This window comes from Notechis scutatus, chromosome 1 (genome assembly GCF_049901735.1).
Source record: "Notechis scutatus isolate UNSWTSFEM ecotype Mainland chromosome 1, rNotScu1.2, whole genome shotgun sequence".
Taxonomy (NCBI): domain Eukaryota; kingdom Metazoa; phylum Chordata; class Lepidosauria; order Squamata; family Elapidae; genus Notechis; species Notechis scutatus.
The window spans coordinates 310,871,080-310,888,017 of NC_142009.1; the positions used below are offsets into that span (position 1 = coordinate 310,871,080).

At 40.4% G+C, this 16,938-nt stretch overlaps 1 protein-coding gene across 7 annotated transcripts in view; it reads right to left on the reverse strand.

Annotated features, from left to right (window-relative positions):
• Positions 1-9,353, reverse strand: part of CEP170B (centrosomal protein 170B) — a 65,151-nt gene extending 55,798 nt beyond the window's left edge. For 4 of the 7 annotated variants that reach the window (XM_087952261.1, XM_087952259.1, XM_087952260.1 and 1 more), the window contains exons 1-2: positions 8,803-9,353; positions 4,167-4,303 (exon numbers count right to left, since the gene is read on the reverse strand). In XM_087952261.1, the coding sequence (XP_087808387.1) occupies positions 4,167-4,286 (120 nt within the window). In that variant the 5' untranslated portion in view covers positions 4,287-4,303; positions 8,803-9,353. Of the gene's footprint in view, positions 1-4,166; positions 4,308-8,267; positions 8,383-8,802 lie in introns of those variants that run through there. The other 3 variants (XM_087952256.1, XM_087952258.1, XM_087952257.1) reach the window with 3 other exon arrangements.
• Positions 9,354-16,938: the final 7,585 nt, after the last annotated feature.

The window sequence follows — 16,938 nt, forward strand, 5'->3', positions numbered from 1 at the left end:
AAAAGTTTTATTCTTTTATTCATTGTGTGGACTTATGTAATCTTCAAGAACTCCCAGTGGTTTACAACAAGCTAAAACATCCACAGAAAGGAACATTAAAATTTTCCCAGTAAAAATGCATCAGCATAAATTAATATACTGAAGCAAAAAGAGAAACACCCCAATTATTTTCCAAACATGCTTCAGAAAAACACGTTTAATTAATTTTTTGGAGAGCTAAAGAGAAAAAGTTAGATTGTTTGCTAAAGGAGGCTATTTTAAAGAACACCTTTACTGAAAAATATTTCTGAGCCCAAGCTCCACACAAACCAAAATGTGGGATTGCAAACAGCACCTCTCAGGACATAACTTGGGCAGATGGATTCTGAATGGAGAAAGCAGTCCTTCAGGTACCTAGCACCCTCCTATGGCTAAAAGCAGAACATTGTACCACCAATATGTAGAAATCCAACCCCCTCAGATACCAAATGCCACAGTCCTACCGATCCTGTTATTCAGCAAAGTGAAGTCACCATACTCCAACAGGATTTATCCTTTACCTCAAAAAGAAAAATGTTACAGGCCAATCCAGTTGCTTTTAGGGATAGAAGCTGAAAAACTGGTTTCAAATTTGTCAATGGAGAAATTTTTGTACCATTAGTTTTGCTCCCTGCATTAGGAAGGGGGAGGGGAAACATTCATAGTATAAACCCAGCAACAGAAATCAGCATCTTAGAAGCTGCTAAGATGCAATTACTCAAGGAGGAAGTCCAGGAGCCAATGTCACTTCTCTCTAGGGGTTTTCAGATTCTCTATTCAGCTATGTTTCATCTTTCCTAACCTCAGTTCCTAATCTTCAACAAGAATGTCAGATGGGGAGAATTTTACTAGGACAACAGAAGCAAGGTTTTCAGTTACTATCACTTTTTGTTGCTTCATCACTAAAAGAGGGTGAGAAGTAATGCTTTGTCAGCTGGTTTAGTAGAAAAACAAAAGGTTGCAGAGGTTATTTTAATGTCTAAAAGGAGTGTGCTCCATAGTGAAGTACATGTATTTTTAAAATATCAGTAACTCCAAAATAAGAGGCATTACTCAGTTGCTCTGTATTCATCTGCATATTAAAATCCATCACTTTCTAATTAGGTTTATTCAGGAGAATGGTGTTCTTTTTAAAAGAAATCAATTACCTCATCAGTATTAGTGTGGGACATGGGGCATTTTTTTCTGAAACAGAGGCAAAGTTTACTCTTCTCAAAACAAGGCATGCAAAGAAAAGGAAGATTGGAATGAGTAGCAGGACCTCTAAGAATCTGTGGAAAACCCAATTAATATTGCCCTCCATCTTCTCTCAAGGATGAGAAACTGGTCTCTAAGAAATCTAGAAGGAGCTTCTGGAACTCCTCCAGATGCGCCCATGATTTGGGCTCCAGTACTTAACAGGGAAATGTGCCTCATTGTCATTCCACCTCCAAAACAATATAGGAAATGGGTAGGGGGAAAAGTCATTGAAAGGTAGATTTGATTACTTAGAAATCTAGAAGATCTACAAGTTGCCTGTTAAAATGCTACACAAGCACAATACAGAATAAAAGCAAAAGATGCAAAGTTGTTTTCTTAAAATGCTCAATATTAAGCTGATATAGTTGTTCATTCTACCTCTTAATGTATGAGAGTATGTCCCATCACATATTTCTGCTACTTTAAATAACAGAGACCTATGCTTTGCTACGCCATTCAGAAGAATTCAGATCAAAGTTCCATGTCATTCAGTGGAACAAATATTTAAAATAGCAACCCAACTATCCATTTGTGGAGTTCTTCTATTTCCTCCATAAATCTTTTCCTTCAGTGTTGGCCATTTAGTGCAAGTTGGAATGCCTGAAGCACAGATCAAGCATGTGTCAACTCCACAAGTCCAGGAATATTTCCAAATCTAAACACAGAATTCAGAGCAGACGTAGAAGTGAATTCCTTCAGCAGCTGAAACCCCCACAGCAACTGAGTTTTATCCATAACTAGTTCAAAAATAAGGCCTTAATGAAGTTCCCATTTTTCACTATATAATAATTTCATCCTCCTTAATCGTAAGGAACATGTTGAATATTTCCAAATTGTGAAATAAGATCAGAAAGCTTGTAGAAAAATTAGGAGCTTGGACTTTGGACTTTCTTATTCAATTAATTAGGAGAATTAATTGGAAAAAAAATTAGGACCTTGGACCTTGGGCTTTTTTATTCAATCTGCCTTTGGATTATGGATTTCCTGTCTGGCCACTCTCAGAGGGTCCTTATTAACACTGGTATACCACAGGGTTGTTTGTTGAATGCCTTACTCTATACTCTTTATGTACATGACTGTATTCCCACTCACGCCAGTAGTACTACTATTATATTTGCAGATGATACAACAGTGGTGGGACTCATCTCTGACGGGTTGATTTCGTGGTGTGGAGACAAGAACCTGGTCCTTAACATCGATAAAACCAAGGAGCTTATAGTGAACTACAGAAGGAATAGATCAGATGGTTATCAATGGAGACTACGTGGAGCACTTTTAAGTTTTGGTGTGTTATCATAACAGAGGACCTGACCTGGGGCACTCACATTGCGGCACTAGTCAAAAGGACCCAGCATTATACTACCTGAGACTTCTCAGGAAACAACTGAATGAAAAATTGCTGGTGATCTTCTATTTTCACTTACTGCACCTGATTATGGTTTGCACAGTGGCAGATAGGATAGCACTCCAGAGGGTTAACATCATTACCCAGAGGATGATCTGCCTTAAGAAAGTTCCTATATAATAGGGATATAAAAATCCCTAATAAATAATATAATATTTATATTTACAATAATATATAATACTAATACTAATAGTATTATCCCTATATGCATAATACTAACGCATATAAGTACGCAGTGGCTCAGTGGCTAAGATGCTGAGCTTATCAATCAGAAATGTGGGCAGTTTGGCAGTTCGAATCCCTAGCACTGCGTAACGGAGTGAGCTCCCATTACTTGTCCCAGCTTCTGCCAACCTAGCAGTTCAAAAGCATGTAAAAATGCAAGTAGAAAAATAGCAACCACTTTCGTGGGAAGGTAGCAGCGTTCTGTGCGCCTTCGGCGTTTAGTCATGCCAGCCACATGACCACGGAGATGTCTTCGGACAGCGCTGGCTCTTCGGCTTTGTAATGGAGATGAGCACCACCCCCTAGAGCCAGAAACAACTAGCATGTATGCGCGAGGGGAACCTTTACCTTAATGCATTATCGCGGGTTTTCAATTCAATTGTATAGAATGTGAAGGATGTGTGTTTTTCTTTTATTTTTATAGTTTTCTTATGTATGATGTACACTGAATTTCATTGTACGAGGTGCGATGACAATAGATAATATATACCAGTAATGAAATATTGTGTTCAGCAAAATTGTTTAGCTTACAACCTTTGTTTAAACCAGTCTTTCCCAATCTTGGCAACTTTAGATGTATGGACTTCCAATTTTCAGAATTCTCCAGTCGATACAAGTTAGCAGGATTGGGAAACACTAGTTTAAACCAACTCATCTATTGGCCCATATTCTCAAAAGCTCTTAAGAAGAAATTGATGCCAAGCCTTAACATCTGGCCAAAGAACAAACCCCAGCAAGCCTCTAACTCACATATTCCCCAATTCATTTGGCACATCCTTAAAGACTACTTAAGAAGCATTATGTTTGTTATTGCAAGTAAAGAAACTACAATTATTAGACAAAATGCAAGTAATCCTTTTAAGATGAATTAAAATAAACTAAAATCAATATTTAATTAATATCTCCTTTCCTCCCAGAGAAATATGGTTAAAATTGTTTCAATTGTTTTGGTTTACCATGACAATAAACCATGGCTTGTTTTAAGCACTGTTTGTTGAAAAGCTAAAATGCTGGATTCACTATTATACTATCCAATAAACCATGTTTTATAAGCCACATTAGCTGAGATCACATATTCGTATAAATCATAAAACTAATCATACTATGGCAATATAATATGTTGTCTGAACCAAACTCCGGTTCAACTAAGGTGAATATTTTCAAAGTTTTTTTCAGCTTTACCAAAAAAAAAAGAAGGGAAATATCACCTCCCAAAGTTTTCTGTGCTTGTGTTGATCATGACAAACTATGGGTCACTTTATGTAGACAATGCACTTACCTGGAGCATGAGTTCACAGTCTTCCCTACCAACAAATATCATCTCCCGAGGAAGCCGATGGCGAATACCTGTCCCACTCACCAGGAACCATGATGTTGTGCTCATTTTGCTGTTTGGCATTTTAACTTTTCACCATCCTATCTGAGCAAAAGAAAAATGTGGTTAGGTTTGTAATAATCTTTCTAGAAATCCAATTACTTCTGATTAAAAATCCATCATGTTTATACTACAGAAGATAGACACTATATGTGTCTATGTCCCATTATAATAACAATCAATGATTGATATGAATGAAAGCTCACCAGAAGCCAAGCCTGGAAAAAAATTACCAATAGAGAAATTAACTTCTCAAACACATTAGAGAGAGACAAGACAGTTTGACTGTTGATTATTCTGATGTCTTAATAGAATATAATTTTCAGTCCAATACAAAACAGTATGTCAGCAGAGAAATGAATGAGGCTTTAAGAGAGAAGGGAAAGTAGTGCATCTCATACAAGATTCAGAGCTAGAGCATAAAGAAGATATATACTAAACATTTAATTTTGAGGGGTCTTTGGTGCTGGTGTTACCTAGTTTGGGTAATGAAACGTCCACCAAAAAAATCAAGCTCAGAGAGCACCAAGGACCCCTCATTTCAACCCTGAGCTACAAATGTTCTCCTTCTAATGGTATATTTATATTTTGTTAGTAAATTAAATTGTCTGGCATTACACAAACAAATTGAAGGTTACACAACATGCTAAAGTACAAAACAACAAAACATAACTAGTATGCTGTGCAAATGTAACTGACATGGTTTACCACACTGTATAAATTCAGCTTTGTAGTCAAGAGTGATCCTTCAAAAACAATTGTGGCTACTTAATCCCCATTTAAACTGATAATCCTGATTTATTCCTCTTTTAAAAGGCTCTGTTTATAACTCAAGGTTTGCTTTTAACTTGTTAGTCTTGGAGGAGGGAAGAATGTGTATGGAGTTCACATTTATTTATCTGGTCAATCCCAATCAATTAAGATTTAAGGTACTCATTCATTAAACTTATATTTACTTCAGGAGTTCAAGGCAGTATACATAGCACACTTGCCTCCAAATATTCTCTGAACAACTGTCCTATAAAATAGGTTGATCTAAAAGGCAGTGATTAGCCAATAGTCATTCAAAGAGTTTCTATAATTGAGACTGGACCTGCAATTAAATCTCACCACATATAATTTATCATTTAAACAATAATATACCACTCTCAAAAATTCTGTAATATCCAGGCTTGTTATACCTGAATCCATCTAATTAAAAACAGCAATAAAATAAAATGAATATTTTTAAATTAGGAAAACAACACAAAAATAGCCAAAAAAAAACCAACTTCCACTGAACTAAATATTTGTTTCATTAGCCTGAAACAATCTGGTAAACAAGTAGCCCAAATTTGGTAATGTGTTTAATAATCATATTTGAATAACACAGCCTTTCCAAAATTAGACTGAAACTGAAAATAATGTCAACATCCAAATGAAGCACATTTCTTTTTTAAAATATAAGTTTGGAAACATAAAAGGAACCAGATTTAAACCAGATCAACTTTGTCTAGAATCTTATTCCCAGAGCTGCAGATCTGACAAGCTTTCTCAAGTCATGAGGACAATAACACCTCTCCACACATTTCTTAGCAACTAATAATAGAGCTAATCTATCTATTCAACCAGTATGCATTTATGCTTTTTCTTCCATTATTTGTCTGATCCCTTTTAAAGCCATTTACATTGGTAATTTTCTTTAAATGTTGGGACAGTTCCCAAAGATTCCTTTATTCTGCTGGACAAATGACCTTGTATTGCAGGAAAAGAAAATGAGTGACTATGGATGAGCTTTCAAAACCATGAATATTTTGCAAGACTTTTAATACATTGTCTTTATTCTACCTCATCTCATCTGACTTTTTTCTAAATTATAAAGAAAATGAGATGTTATAACTTTTCCATTCTGTTCCAGGACTATTTGGTTATCCCTTTAACTGTGTTTTTACTCACATTTGCCAACAATTATTTTTTTAAAAAACTGTGATCATTCCATCAGTTGATTTAATAAGCATTGCTGGCTGGAACACTAAAAGAAAATTTACAGTGTTTCCATGGAAAGAATTTATTATCTGTGGCACAAACTTAATGCAGCAAATTACTAAAAGCAAACCCATTAACCTATAACTTCAGTATCTGTTTCATTGGTGACCTATGGAAAGCCACATTTGAAGAAGTTGATTACAAAGTGCAAGAACTACATGAAATTTTAGAATGTAAGCATAATAGGAAGAAAGAGATTGTAATCCTAGAAACATTTAAACAGGACTAAACTTCACTGAAACACCTTACTCCCAATTAAATATATTTAGAATTGTATTCTATGAGATTCAGCTCTAGAACAAGTCAGATTCAAACTGGTTGCAAATTCATAAGGAGAATTGTACTACCATAACTCCCACACAACACAAGCATTCTATGTTGCCAATTTCACAGCAGCTTCTAATAGGAAAATGTGCAAAACTGCAATCTCATGACATAGATGTACTCTACCACACAAAATAGATGAGTAGCAACTCATGTGGCTGCCATTGCTGTATAACACAACAAATAGCAAAATACTATTCTAGCATTCGATACAGAAATTAAACAAATTGAACTTAATACCCTCCAATCGTGTGGATCAGATCAATCATCTTCCCAAGCTTGTATATTCAGTGGGCTTATTGGTACTTACACAACCCAAGAGGCTGTTGTTATTAGAGACTGTCATTCAACACAGCTGAAAAGCATCAAGGTAGAAAAGTCTGTCCATTCTCCCTTAGTCCTGCCACTATCTAACATATAAAGATAAGAACTGATCTATCCCTGAAAAGATTATGAAAATATCGGGTGTGTTATTGTAAATGCTCACAAAATGCTTCCTAAAAATTCAACTTGAAATAATAAAAGGTCTGAATTTCACTCTTTTTAAAACAGCATCTTTCTCAATCTGCTTGCTCTTCTAATATATGCAACTAACTGCAAAGACATGTTTGTATCTGTTACTAGAAGGAAGGGAATAAACATGCTAAGCAGGGTCTTATGCAAACACAAGTCAGGACAGTAATCAAAGCTTGCAATGCTTATGTTATCTCCTCCCTGCCCCCCTTCAGCGGCAGTATCTTTAATCATCTCACTAAACCTCAGAGGTGGCAAATTCAGCAGCAATGAATGCTTATTATGGACATTTTCTGAAAAGGAGGGGAAGATTTAAAGGAAAACACAGACAGGCAGGTCTCAATAATCCATCTGATAGAGGGGGAAAGGGGGAGAAGAGTTTAATAAGGAGAATAAACCTAAATGCAAGAGAGAGCAGCTGTGGAATGGAGTAAATGAAACAAATTATTAGAAAAGCTTAATAACAAAAAGACAGGAAGGAGCTTAGATCAAAAGAAGAACATGCTCAAGGGTGATTGCCTGGTTGGCAGCCACCAAATGCCAATTCAGCTAGCGAGGCCAGGATTCATCCCAGATCTTTCACCATTATGAAGCCACTGCCAGCAGCTATCCACACCTTAGAGAAAAAGGGTGGAGGAAAAAGCCAACCAGCAGTCAAGCCAAGGTGTGATCACAAAACTGCCAGCCAGATTAAATTGACTTTCTTTCGGAAAATATTTGGCAGATCAGTAGCACCTTTAACCTCCACAGTTCCAAAACCTAGGTTGGAGCAGCAAAATCTCTTTGTTTAGAAAGAAGACTAAGGCAAACAGCAAGCATTGGCTCAAAGCAGAGGCATTACTAGGTCCATGAAAATTATGCTGGGTGGCAGCAAGGCAGGTGACAGAAGTGAGGGAGAACTAGAGAGGAAGAAAGCAAAGAGGAAACCCAAAGTTTCACTAACCCCATATTATAAACCTGGCAGGAGACTTTTTTCCCCCTTACACCTGCTTTCACTGAAAACAATGCTCTACCTGTAGTCACTGAAATAATAATCCCCTCCCCCTCCCTGCAACTTGCACACCTCTTCCTTGTTCTTTCCACACAGACACACCCAGTGTCACCCACAGTTCCGCATCCCAGCTGGAGAAGTGGATGCATTACCTCCGTTTACCTGGCCAAACGGCTGCACCCGCAGTCTCCTCTCTGCCACACCTGCCTTTCCCGCTTTCCCTTTCCCTTTCTCCCCTGCTCCCAGCCAGAGCCTCTTATGGCATCACGAGACTCTTTGTTATATTCACATCTGCTTCTCTCCCCCACCCCCACCCCAAATCCCGGCGGGAGGGATAGTTCTCTTCCCCCCGCCGTCTGCCTCTCCCACATCACCAGCTCCACCCGCCCCCGCGGTCCGATTCTGCAGCAAGGCTACGGCGCACCCCTTCGCCTTCCCTTCCTCTCCTCTATCCGCAATCCCGGCCCGACTGCTCATCCTCGCAGGGAGGCCTCCGCCTGGGTTGCGCTCCACAAAGCGACCAGGTGCTGCTTCAGCGGGCGGAGGCCTCGGGCAGAAACCCGGAGGGCAGGATCAGCTGTTTCCTGCCGGAGGAGAGGACCCGGCCTGGACTTCCTTCGGCAGGGAGACCGGAGGGCTGCTTCTTCCCGTAAACTCAGCCTCCTCCCGGCTACCTGTCCACCTTACCCTGCCCGCACCAACGGCGCCGACTTCCTGCCTTCAGCGCTGCGCCAGGTGAGAGCGGCCCAACCCAGCCCAGCGCGGCTGCAGCTTCGAATCTCCCCCTTCAGCCTCCTCGACTAGGCGCTGCCATTATGCCGTTGCCCACATTTGCTTTTCGGGTTCTCTTCTCCTTCCTCCTCGGCGCCGGGATCGTTCTCGCTGCCCAGGCACGAAGAAGCAGGCAGCGCCGCCTCCCGACTTGCACAGCAGGTTCCAGACGCCAAGGGGCGGCTCTCGCCTTCTCTCTCGCTCTCTCCTCCCCCTTCCCCTCCCTCGCCTTTCTGCGCCTTATGCTCAGCCTAATTCTCCCTTCCGGGCAGCTCCGGCAGCAAACCGCCAGGTTAGGTCAGGTGACGACGGAGCGAAACCTCGTCCCGCCAGACTGGTTCGCTTCCCGCTTCGGCCGAAGCTGCTCCGGAGCTTGCTTGCGACTTGCCAGACTGGCGGACTGGAACGTCCCCGAGGGCGGGATATTCCGCCAGGAGCTGCGGCGGCGACAGTACGCGGCGTCTTACTGGGAAAGAAAGGCAGGGTGGGGGCGTTACGAGGCGGCAAATAATTGGAGTGAGGTGCAGTGGAGGAGGGGAAGGGGGTTCGGCGTTTCCCGCGCCGGTGGCCAAAGATATTCGCCGTCGAAACCACAGGGAGAAGGAGAAACCTAAATTACAGAGCAGTGGAGCATGCAGGGAAAGAAACGCCAGCAGATGGGATTGAAATCGGTGTGCATCACTTGGGTTCTAGACCCCCTTGGGGGTCTCTATAGAACAGACCCTGATCAGATTGTTACCGAGATAAGTATTTTCTGTAGGCCCAAGGCAACAGTTCTCAAGTAGAGACCTCGGATGGTCTACCTAATTCAGGGTTCTCAGCATGTCAATGAAAGGGAAACATTTTAATCCACAGTTGAGGCCAGCATTTCCGTTGCTAAGCAGGACAGTTGTTAACTGAGTCTCACCCAATGTTATGACCTTTTGCCATGGTTGTTAGGCGAATCACTGTAGTTGTTCAGTGAATCAAATGGTGGTTAAACGATCCAGTTTCCCCCCACCCCACCCCACTGACTTGGCTCTGGGAAGATTTCAAATGGCAGTCACATGACCCCTGGGATGCAGCTTCTGTGGTGAATACATGCTGGTTGCCAAGCGCCTGAATTTTGATCACATGGCCATGGGGATACTGCAATAATAAGTATGAGGATTGGCTAGAAGTCACTTTTTTCATTACAATTGTTTGGTCACTAAATGAATGGTTGTAAGTTGAAGTCTGTCAGTACAGGTAGTCCTCAACTTACAACCTACATTGAGCCCAACATTTCTCTTGCTAAGTGAGACAGTTAAGTGAGTTTTGCCCCATTATGCAACCTTTCTTACTTCAGTTGTTAAGTGAATCACTGCAGTTAAGCAAGTCACACGTTTGTTAAGCGAATCTGGCTTCCTTGTTGACTTTGCTTGTCAGAAGGTCGCAAACGGTGCTCACATGACCCCACATGATGCTGCAACCATAAATATGAGTCAGTTGCCAGGCACCTAAACTTTAATTACATGGGGAGATTACATGGGGATGCTACAATAGTTGTGTGAAAACCTGTCATGTCACTTTTTCCAGTGCTGTTGTAACTTTGGTCACTAAATATACTGTTGTTGAGGTCTACTGATACAGGTGAAACTCGAAAAATTAGAATCTCGTGCAAAAGTTCATTTATTTCAGTAATGCAACCTAAAATGTGAAACTAATATATGAGATAGACTCATTACATGCAAAGCAAGATAGTTCAAGCCGTGATTTGTCATAATTGAGATGATTATGGCTTACAGCTCATGAAAACCCCAAATCCACAATCTCAGAAAATTAGAATATTACATGCAATCAATAAAACAAGAATTGTACATAAAACAATATCGGACCTCTGAAAAGTATAAGCATGTATATGTACTCAGTACTTGGTTTGGGCCCCTTTTGCAGCAATTACTGCCTCAATGCGGCATGGCATGGAAGCTATCAGCCTGTGGCACTGCTGAGATGTTATGGAAGACCAGGATGCTTCAAAAGCGGCCTTCAGCTCTTCTGCATTATTCACTCTCATGTCTCTCACCTTTCTCTTGGCAATGCCCCATAGATTTTCTATGGGGTTCAGGTCAGGCGAGTTTGCTGGCCAATCAAGCACAGTAATCCCACAGTCATTGAACCAGGTTTTGGTGCTTTTGGCAGTGTGGGCAGGTGCCAAGTCCTGCTGGAAAATGAAGTCAGCATCCCCATAAAGCTCATCTGCAGAAGGAAGCATGAAGTGCTCCAAAATCTCCTGGTAGACGGCTGCGTTGACCTGGACTTAATGAAGCACAGTAGACCAACACCAGCAGATAACATGGCTCCCCAAATCAACACAGACTGTGGAAATTTCACACTGGACTTCAAGCATCTTGCAGTGTGAGCCTCTCCATTCTTCCTCCAGACTCTGGGTCCTTGATTTCCAAATGAGATGCAAAAGTTGCTCTCATCAGAAAAGAGGACTTTGGACCACTGAGCAACAGACCAGTTCTGTTTTTCTTTAGCCCAGATAAGACGCTTCTGACATTGTTTGTTGTTCAGGAGCAGCTTGACAAGAGGAATACGACATTTGAAGCCCATGTCCAGGATCCGTCTGTGTGTAGTGGCTCTTGATGCACTGACTCCAGCCTCAGTCCACTCCTTGTGAAAGTCCCCAACACTTTTGAATGGCCTTTTCCTGACAATCCTCTCCAGGCTGCGGTCATCCCTGCTGCTTGTGCACCTTTTTCTTCCACACTTTTCCCTTCCACATAACTTTCTATTAATGTGCTGTGATACAGCACTTTGGGAACATCCAACTTCATTTGCAATTACCTTTTGAGGCTTTCCCTCCTTATGGAGGGTGTCAATGATGGTTTTCTGCACAACTGTCAGGTCAGCAGTCTTTCCCATGATTGTGATTCCTACTGAACCTGACCGAGAAACCATTTAAAGGCTCAGGAATCCTTTGCAGGTGTTATGCTTAATTAGCTGATTAGAGTGGGACACTTTGAGCCTAGAATATTGAACCTTTTCACCATATTCTAATTTTCTGAGATTGTGGATTTGGGGTTTTCATGAGCTGTAAACCATAATCATCTCAATTATGACACATCACGGCTTGAACTATCTTGCTTTGCATGTAACGAGTCTATCTCATACAATAGTTTCACCTTTTAAGTTGCATTCCTGAAAAAAATTAATTTTTGCATCATATTCTAATTTTTTTAGTTTCACCTGTACAATTTCATGAACCTAAATTTTGATTTTTCTCCTTCATGGTATTTCAGATGTCATTTTTTTCTGCTTCTGTAAATTATAAAATGTAGGAAAATGCTGCTGTTATCCCTTCATATCCAAGAGAAGAGAATATGGGGTATCCCTGAGCTCCTCCTTCACTGTTTTTTCTTCTGTTTTCTTCTCTTTGTGAAATCTGATGTCAGTAGCATATAAATATGTATAAAGAGGCACTCACCTTTTTGATCTCTGCAGCTTTCCATACCATTGACCAATGGTTTCCTTCTGGATTGGATGAGAGGATTGAGGGTGATCAACACAGTGTTGTGCTGGTTTGCCTCCTTTCTCCAGATCAATTCCAGCCAATGATGATTGGAAAAGAGAAATCATACCCTCAGCTCCTACTATCTGGGGTGCCGCAGGACTCAGTGCGCTCTTTCCTATTCAACATCTACATGAGGCTGCTGGGTGAACTCATCTGTCACCATGGGATGAAGATCATCAGCATAGTGATGATACTCAACTATACATTTCTGTTCCTTGTGAACCTAAGTGATGATATGGACATCTTATCCCAAGTGCCTGGGCTGTGAGGGTCTGGATGGGAAACAACACACTTCAGATGAATCCTGGCAAGATTAAGTAGCTTTAGATTTTGGGCCCTTTTCCAGGATTATGCAGTCTTTGGTGCTGGATGGAGTTGCAGTGCCCTGGGTAGACCTGATGTGTAACCTGGGAGTCCTTTTGGACTCACAACTCCTTCTGAAGAGTAGATGTGCCTATAAGGGCTTTTGCATGATTTCATGTTGTGCACCAGTTCCTGTATTGGAGGGCTCAGCTCATAGACAATCATGCCCCGATCAACTCCCAATTGGATTACTATAATGTGCTGTACAGCAGGGGTCCCCAACCACCGGTCCGCGGACCGGTACCGGTCCGTGGAACAAGTCCTACCGGGCCGCTGGCTTGTTGGGCGCCGCCATCTTGTTTGATGAAAAAGTGCTTCGGTGAGCTTTTCCGGTAGAAAGCTCACCGGAAGCACTTTTTCATCAAAAAGATGGTGGCGCCCAGCTATGTCGGTACCGGGCCGCGCCATAAAAAAGGTTGGGGATACCAGGCCGCGGCGTAAAAAAGGTTGGGGATCACTGCTGTACAGCACATGTTACACTTTTGCTCTCTGAGCTCCATTGGTCACCAGCCTGCTTCTGGATCCAATTCAGGATGCTGGCTTTGACCTTTGAAGCCTTTCGTGTCAAGGGCCAAGTTCTCTGAGGGACAATTTCTCCCCAGTTATATCTTCCCATCCCAATCAGATCCAGCATCATGTGTGGGCCCCATCAGAGCTGTGGTGGTGCAGTGGTTAGAGTGCAGTACTGCAGGCTACTGCTGCTGCTGACTGCTGGTTGCCTGCAATTTGGCAGTTCAAATCTCACCAGGCTCAAGGTTGACTCAGCCTTCCATCCTTCCGAGGTGGGTAAAATGAGGACCCAGATTGTTGGGGGCAATATGCTGACTCTGTAAACTACTTAGAGAAGGCTGTAAAGCGGTATATAAGTCCAAATGCTATTGCTATTGCTATCTTTTAGGGATTTACACTTGACAGGCCCAAAAAGATGGGGCTCCCCTGCAAAGGCACCAACATTATGGAAGTGAGGTCAAGTTCATCCTTACTTTCCAGAACTCTTTTATCATGCTTTGTCATCAGTCATGAGGGTCTGAGGGTACTATTGAGATCTAGAAGCTGCTCCTTTGCTAATCTAATCCAGAGTTCCCCAAACATTTTGGCTTTGTGGACCACCCGGGAGGACAGGGGGGTAGGGGATGGTTCCATACAACTGAGCATGTGCATGCAGCTCCACTTACTCAATTTTTACATATTCTTTTATATTTTTGTATGCCACCCAGAATCACTTCTTGTGAGATGGATGGCTATAAAAAATTGATAAACGGAAAGGAAGGAAGGAATCATGCTGGTTAGCTATCACTATATAACTCAAGATGGCCAATAAGCTTCTCGAGGGCACCCATTTCCAGAAATTTTTTAATTTAAGAAATATATGAAGTGATACATTTAATTAAGGCAGTGTTTCTCAACCTTGTAAACTTTTAAGATATGTGGACTACAATTCCCATAATTCTAACTTTCATAGCTGACAGTTAGTCCACACATCTTAAGGTTTAAATCACCTTAATTCAAAACTATTTTAAATTAGTCCAGCTTGGCCACAGATCTTTTTGCTTTGTGTCAGCTTTGTATTTAAAGAAAATGGTTGCTTTGGTTGAAGGTTATTCAAAGAGAGTAATAGGTTGGAGGAAGTCACAACATAAATAAAAACTAATCAATATGAAGGTGCATTTGATCAATATAAATTCTTCTTGAAGATTTAATCCTTTTTGTAAGGAATTACCCTTCCCCTAAAGTATCACACTGAACACCTGAAAATATTCTTTGAACTTTTAGTGTACATTTCAAGGTGTAATTTTTCTGGGAAAATTGAATGAGAAATTTTTTTTCTGTAAAACATGTTTTGAATTAGAACATTTTTTCCATTATTTATAGTCTAAGTATTGGAATTCTATTTTTAATGTGAAAAAAATAAATATGGTGTGTTTTATGAGGTTAGGACATTACATTAAAGGAAATCCAAACTTTGATGGAGAGAAAATACTGATATTGGAATGTTGTAAACAGGATTGGGGAACAGAATATAGTAATATACATTTAGCTTATCAGTGTTAGCAGTGTACATTTAGCTTATCAGTATTTTAGAACAGTCAGTTGAAAAACAAACATCAAAAAACTTCAAAACTACAAAGCTTGCCTAAAATAGAACATTCCTGGTACCTTTATTTTCGGAGTGCAGCTATAGCAGTGAATGCATTTAAACTACAGCTTTATTATGCTTTCAGGGAAGCCAGTGGTGTCAGACATACTCAGGAAAATCTCATCAAAGTGGATTAGTTAAATTTGGACAGGAAAGCTAATGATAAGTCAGAGGTCCTCAATTGGCACAGAAGACTCATCTGACAAAGATGGGACCCTATCTGAAGAGGACAGCAGGGAGCAGGACCTTGGATAGCTCCAGATTGTGCCAGTGGGAGCTCTTGTGTTACACAGGACCACAAAATGAGGGTGTTGTCTCAGCAGCACTCTAAAGCCTTCATTTGTGATAGTCCATTCAGTTCCACATTCTTTGGAGGACTCAGTGAAAGTATTAAAAAGGTCTCACTTGATTTAGACTTTTAGACTTTTGTGACAGTGGGAAATAAGATATGAATCTCCATACAAGACAATAATGGCAAGGGTGCATTCATGGGCAGGTGATTCCCAGAATGCACCTCCTTTGGGAAAGTAAACTGATTTTCTTTCATCTTCTGTAATCTGAAAGGTTTTTTTTAAAAAAAAATTGAGATCCTGAAGTTTACTAGCATCGTATTTCCCAGTTTGACTGCAGCTATCTGTGTCTCGTTTTATAATTTTTTAGTGGATGATGCCACTACTAAAGATTCAGCTGAGATAAAATGTTGTAAGTAGACTTGTAACCAGTATACCCTTTCAAAGTCTGTAATATCAACTTTTCCAGTGTGGGTGCTTTCTAAATGCATGCACTTTAACCCGCAGAAAAACTACTGTAACAGGGCCTTTGCTGAGATTTCGGAGGATCGGAAGAGTCCAAAGCTGGAGTCATTCTGGTTGGGAAATCTTCAGTATATCAATATAGAAAAAACAAGATCTAGGGTTTAAAGTTCTAAACAGCATAGAGCTGAATAGTTCAAGGGAACCCTGTCTAATAATAAACCTGTTTAATTATTAATTTGTACAGGAAATGCCCTCAGAGAGACTTGCTTACCAAGCAAACGGAAAGGTTTTCTATTTTGTCATTCCTAACTGGTGGGACACATTCATTTCAGAGTCATGGATAGATTCTACTCTGTTGGATGCATGATTTTTACATTCTTTTCTGTATTTTAATATTTTGTTTCTTACTGGCTTTTATAAATTATTTTTGTTTCTTAAAACTTGTAGAATACTCTATTGCTGGTTGCTTTAAAAAAATCTGACTAAATCTTTATAAACATTCCAATGTATATTCTGTGCTTTCCCTTTGCTTTTAATATTTTTCCTGAGTATTTCTTGAAGCATATGTATACAAAATCTGCAAGTCGTAGTGGTGGCTGAGAAAGAAAACTTGACTCATTCAAAAGATCAAAAGATTAGCTTTATGGATCCTTTATGTATTTTTGGCTTACTTAGGAAGCACAATTGGGACTGGCAATTCTGTCACAAAGCACCACGGTCACAAAGCAGAAAATTATGTGACTTCAACAGGCTTATGACTTCACTTCCCTTTTACTCATTAATTGAAACATTACTGACAGTGACTTACAATTTTACCTCCACCTTCTCTATTAACACTAACACAGTAAGTTGTGAAGCGCTCAGATACTAATCACATGACCATAGGATGCTGTGAGAATTGGTTGCAAAGCTTTTTTTAACACCATTGTATCTTCCAACAGCTGCTAAATGAGGTAGGTAGTTAGTATTCTCATTGCTCTCTATTTTAACCATCTGAGATGCACTTAATCCACTTGAAAAATGAAAGGATAACAAACATTTTGCAGAGATTTTTCCAAATGTAAGTTAGCCCAACAGGTTAAAGATTTTGAAGCCAGACATGGTTTAGCATGTGAGGCCAACTAGGATCTCCTGATCTTTTTCATATCCTTATAGATCAGAAATAGGCAATTTGTAACTTTGCACACTTCAGCTCTTTTCATGTGGCAAGCCATGGGGTGTGATTTTAATTTCTTTTTTTACAAATAGACATTAAAACA